At 44.3% G+C, this 5,552-nt stretch overlaps 1 protein-coding gene across 1 annotated transcript; it reads left to right on the top strand.

The window, feature by feature from the left end:
• The first annotated feature begins 739 nt into the window (after window positions 1–739).
• LOC112249863 (cyclic nucleotide-gated cation channel-like) lies at window positions 740–4,469 on the top strand. The gene is made up of 6 exons (XM_024419577.2): window positions 740–857; window positions 1,113–1,232; window positions 1,474–1,650; window positions 1,954–2,061; window positions 2,227–2,333; window positions 2,512–4,469. Exons 1-6 carry the CDS (start codon window positions 751–753, stop codon window positions 3,996–3,998), a joined length of 2,106 nt encoding a protein of 701 aa, XP_024275345.1. The 5' UTR covers window positions 740–750; the 3' UTR covers window positions 3,999–4,469.
• Window positions 4,470–5,552: the final 1,083 nt, after the last annotated feature.

Here is a 5,552-nt window from a genome sequence, read left to right as displayed (position 1 = left end):
GGAGCACCTTGCAATAAGGCAAAGGTGATAACTCAGGGAACAAAACATCGATATTTTGGGTCCATGGCCAGGAAACTCCCCAGACCTTAATCCCATTGAGACCTTGTGGTCAATCCTCAAGAGTTGCGTGGACAAAACCCCCCCCACAAATTCTGACACAGTCCAAGCATTGATTATGCAAGAATGGGCTGCCGTCAGTCAGGATGTGGCCCAGAAGTTAATTGGCAGCATGCCAGGGGCTGATTGCAGAGGTCTGGAAAAAGAAGGGTCGACACTGCAAGTATTGACTCTTTGCATCAACTTCATGTAATTATCAATAAAAGCCGTTGTGAAATGCTTGTAATTATACTTCAGTGTTCTGACAAAAATATCTAAAGACACTGAGGCAGCAGACTTTGTGAAAATTAATATTTGTGTCATTCTCAAAACTTTTGGCCACGACTGTACTCAGTGTATGATTTTATTAAAAAACATTTTGCTTCCTCTTGGGCCCCCCAAGGGGCTGGGCCCAAGGGCTTCAGCCCCGTTAAGCCCCTGCATTAATCCGGCCCTGACCATGGCAAAACACCAGCCACATTTCATGATTATATGACTAAATACCATGGTGCCATGCAGATGTTAGTTACATACTGTATGAAAAGCTCATAATTATGGTCAAGTAGTGGTCAGTTTTTGGGCGTATCAAATCAGATGGAATGGAAAGACTCTTAATGTTTCTCTGTATGAATTGAAAGCTAATTTCAGCTGAAGATGACAGGCCAGGTGGCCGACAGAGACTTGTCCCCCCATCGTCTCTCAGTGAAGACCACCGTGGAGGAGGAGCCAGAGAGGGAGAGAGCTGAGAGTACTCTCAGCAGGTGGGTTACACAGAGAGGCCTGCATAGGGTTCTAGTTCTAGAATTATATTTCTTTGCTGCATGCATCCTTTATGCTTATATACAACTCTTCCTGTTTTATACAATGTACCACCGTGTACATTATTTGACCCTGCCTCCCTTTTTCAACTGCTAATCAGAGTCTCAAATGGTCATTGTTTGTGCATCCAAATGTATACCTACTCCTGCTCAAGAGTGCATCTTCTCTGCGTCTGCCTCTGTCTGCTCTTCTCCTAGAGTGCCATCAGAATGTGATCATGATAATGATGACACATCCTCAGAGCTGGCACGGGTGGCCGCTCTCGATGGTGGAAACACCTCAAGGAACTCTTTTCAAGGACGGGGAGCTCTGTCTAGGTAAATTCTGGTACCTCAGCAATGGTAGTTTCCAAAGCTCACAACTGATAGATAGTGTGATGATGAAATTGCCTCACCCATGTGCTAATCTGTCCCAATTTACTCTGCTTAATACAGTTATTTTATACAAACTCTGCTACTCTTTACATGTATCTCTGAATAGCCCTGTCTCTCTCTCTCTCTCCCTTCCCTCTCTCTCGCTCTCTTCCTCTCTCTCTTTCTCTCTCTATCTCTCTCTCAGATTAGTGAATTTGGTGGTGATTCTGAGGGAGTGGGCACACAGGAGCCTTGTAGAGGAGGAGGAGCGGCCAGACTCTTTCTTGGAACGCTTCCGTGGCCCTGAGCTAAGGACTGCCCCTAGTCGCATCAGCAATACGCAGCCTGATGCCAATGGCAACAATATCAAAGGGAGATTTAGGTATGTCTGTCTCTGTGATGATTCTCTAAATACGCTATAAACTGTTCTGAATTACAATGCAACATGTATCTACCTCAGTTTAATAAAAATCCATCGTCTGGTTTACTACCTTAAATGGACCCCATTTGATACAGTCTACAGCTTCATCATAATAATGCAATCATTATTAAAGTTGATATATGTTCAGTGGTTAGTCTTTCAGACACATGGCCCTTGAAGATCAGACCCACCCATGTCTACCTGCAGAAACAAAAAAAGCCATGTAACCTTATTTGACATGAACCATTCTCTTTTATTTCTCAGGAAAAAATGGGGTGTGTTTGTTGTGTCCCCATCAGACGACATGTACTACCGTTGGCTGTTTGTTATCGCTATAGCTGTGCTCTACAACTGGATCCTCATTGTGGCTAGGTAGTTGAGAACACAGGCATTTTCTGTTTGGTCCACAGTCCACACATAGCACAACACCAGAGGGGATGTTTATTCATCAGTAAAATGAAACAATATAAATGTTGGACTGATAGATGGAAGTTTGATGCTGGAGTTTAGTATTCTCTTTTTCTCTTCTATGTGTAGGGCATGCTTTGACAAACTGCAGACAAGCAATTACATCTGCTGGTTGGTGCTGGACTACCTTTCAGACGCTTTGTACATCCTGGACACATGTGTCCGACTCCGCACAGGTACATCACCATCATATACACCCTTAAACCAGGTCCTAGCTTGAGGCTAAACACACTTTTGTTATATTATGTATAGCTGTATTTATTATTTACTGATCCAAACAAAGAGATGTGAGAGATAATTGATAAACTGGGTAGATATTTTTGTGCTAATGGCAACACCTTCTTTATACCACAGGGTTTCTGGAGCAGGGTCTGCTGGTGAAGGACCTCTCCAAGCTGAGAGACAGCTATGTCCGCACATTTCAGTTCAAGCTGGATGTCGTGTCCATCCTACCCACTGATCTGGCCTACATATCCACAGGAATCCACACCCCAGAGCTCAGATTCAATCGCCTGCTGCGCTTCCCACGCATGTTTGAGTTCTTTGACCGCACTGAGACACGCACAAACTACCCCAACATCTTCCGCATCTGCAACTTGGTGCTCTACATCCTGGTCATCATCCACTGGAACGCCTGCATCTACTTTGCTATTTCCAAATCTCTAGGGTTTGGCTCTGATACCTGGGTGTACCCCAACATCTCCAACCCAGAGTATGGCTCCCTAACCCGGGGCTATGTCTACTGCCTGTACTGGTCCACCCTCACCCTCACCACTATTGGAGAGATGCCTGCACCTGTACGGGATGAGGAGTATCTTTTTGTGGTCTTTGACTTCCTCGTTGGGGTGCTGATCTTTGCCACGATTGTGGGTAATGTTGGCTCCATGATTTCCAACATGAATGCCACACGTGCAGAGTTTCAGGCCCGTATTGATGCCATCAAACACTACATGCACTTCCGCCGGGTCAGCAAGGAGCTGGAAGCACGCGTCATTAAGTGGTTTGACTACCTCTGGACTAATAAGAAAGCAGTGGATGAGCAGGAGGTATTGAAGAACTTGCCTAACAAATTGCGGGCTGAGATCGCCATCAATGTGCACCTGGAGACTCTGAAGAAAGTGCGTATCTTTCAGGACTGTGAGGCTGGACTGTTGGTGGAGCTGGTCCTGAAACTCCGGCCACAGGTCTATAGCCCAGGGGACTACATCTGCCGCAAAGGGGACATAGGGAAGGAGATGTACATCATCAAAGAGGGGAAGCTGGCAGTGGTGGCAAATGACGGGGTCACACAGTATGCCCTCCTCACCGCCGGCAGCTGCTTTGGGGAGATAAGTATCCTCAACATCCAGGGCAGCAAAATGGGAAACCGCAGGACGGCCAATATCCGCAGCATCGGCTATTCTGACCTCTTCTGCCTCTCTAAGGATGACCTGATGGAAGCAGTGACTGAGTACCCTGATGCTAAGAAGGTGCTGGAGGAGAGGGGGAAGGAGATCCTTATGAAGGAGGGCCTCCTGGATGAGAATGCAGAGGCTGGCAGACTGGGTGGAGAGGACACTGAGGAGAAGGTGGAGAGGCTGGAGTCCTCTCTGGACACCCTGCAGACGCGCTTCGCCCGCCTGCTCAGCGAGTACACGGCCACACAGCAGCGGCTGAAGCGGCGCATCACCAACCTGGAGCGCCAGCTGTGCCACACGGGCTGCGGGATCCTCTCAGACGCAGACCTCTCTGACGAAGACTCAGCTTCTGAGGCTGAGGCAGACACTCTGGCCGCTGCCAATACCGTTGAGCAGGGTGACCATGGAAATGATGAGCCGACTGAATCCACTGTTCAAACTTGAAAGCTGCCTGAGACCATGGCTCTAGGCCTAGCACTTTCTAAGCACTTTCAAATTCACAAGGGTATGCACAAATATACAATACATTTCCTTCCTAATAAGAAAATAATTTTCATATTAACTTTATGACTGTTGCATTAAGAGAACAGTGCCTTCAGAAACTATTCACACCCCTTGACCTGTTCCATATTTGTTTTGTTACAGCCTGAATATTACATTTAGATTTCGTGTCACTGGCCTACACACAGTACCCCATAATGGCAAACTGGAATCGTTTTTTTGCAATTTTGCAAATCAATTAAACATGAAAAGCTGAAATGTCTTGAGTCAGTAAGTATTCAACCCCTTTGTTATGGCAAGCCTAAATAGGTTCAGGAGTAAAAATGTGCATGGACTCACTATGTGTGTAATAATTGTGATTAACATGATTTTTGAATGACTACCTCATCTCTGTACCCCACACATACAATTATCTGTAAGATCCGTCAGTCGAGCAGTGATTTTTCAAACACAGATTCATCCACAAAGTCCAAGGAGGTTTTCCAATGCCTCGAAAAGAAGGGCTCCTATTGGTAGATAAATAACATTAAAAACAGACATTGCATATTGCTTTGAGTATGATGAAGTTAATTACACTTTGGATGGTGTATCAATACACCCAGTCACTACAAAGATACAGGCGTCCTTCCTAACTCATTTGATGTAGAGGAAGGAAACCACTCAGGGATTTCACCATGAGACAAATGGTGACTTTAAAACAGTTACAGAGTTTAATGGCTGTGATAGGAGAAAACTGAGGATGGATCAATAGCAATGTAGTTACGCTACAATACGAACCTAAATGACAAAGTGAAGAGGAAACCTGTACAGAATAAAACAATTCCAAAACATGCATCCTGTTTGCAATAAGAAACCAATATAAAACTGCAAAAGACGTGGCAAACAAATTAATTTTATGTCCTGAATACAAAGCGTTATATTTCGGGCAAATCCAACACATCACTGAGTACCACTTCATATTTTCAATCATGGTGGTGGCTGCATCATGTTATGGGTAATGTCTGTCATCAGCAAGGACTAGGGAGTTTTTTGGGATAAAAAGAAACAGAATGGAGCTAAGCCCAAGCAAAATCCTAGAGGAAAACGTGGTTCAGTCTGCTTTTCAACAGGCACTGAGACAAATTCACATTTCAGCAGGACAATAACCTGAAACACAAGGCCAAATATACACTGGAGTTGCTTACCAAGACAATATCGAATGTTCCTGAGTAGTCTAGTTATAGTTCTGATTTAAATTGGCTTGAAAATCTATGGCAAGACGGATGTCTTGCAATAAACAACCAACTTCACAGAGCTTGAAGAATTTTTAAAGAATAACGTGCAAATATTGTACAATTTACGTGTTGAAACCTCTTAGAGACTTACCCAGAAAGACTCACAGCTGTAATTGCAGCCAAAGGTGTGAATACTTACATAAATTAGATATTTATGCATTTCATTTTCAATAAATTTGCTAAATATTCTAAAAACATGTTTCCACTTTGTCATTATGTGGTA

Source organism: Oncorhynchus tshawytscha, linkage group LG30 (assembly GCF_018296145.1).
Source record: "Oncorhynchus tshawytscha isolate Ot180627B linkage group LG30, Otsh_v2.0, whole genome shotgun sequence".
In the NCBI taxonomy this organism is placed as follows: Eukaryota; Metazoa; Chordata; class Actinopteri; order Salmoniformes; family Salmonidae; genus Oncorhynchus; species Oncorhynchus tshawytscha.
Note: the sequence above shows the minus strand (reverse complement) of the source record. Positions and strands in the feature narration are given on the sequence as shown.

What these genes read in the sequence shown, in the direction of transcription:
- LOC112249863 (XM_024419577.2), top strand. Translation starts at nt 751, where the DNA reads ATGACAGGCCAGGTGGCCGACAGAGACTTGTCCCCCCATCGTCTCTCA. An exon ending in GGACGGGGAGCTCTGTCTAG is followed by an intron (nt 1,233 to 1,473) that starts GTAAATTCTGGT and finishes TCTCTCTCTCAG; the next exon opens with ATTAGTGAATTTGGTGGTGA. An exon ending in AATATCAAAGGGAGATTTAG is followed by an intron (nt 1,651 to 1,953) that starts GTATGTCTGTCT and finishes TTTATTTCTCAG; the next exon opens with GAAAAAATGGGGTGTGTTTG.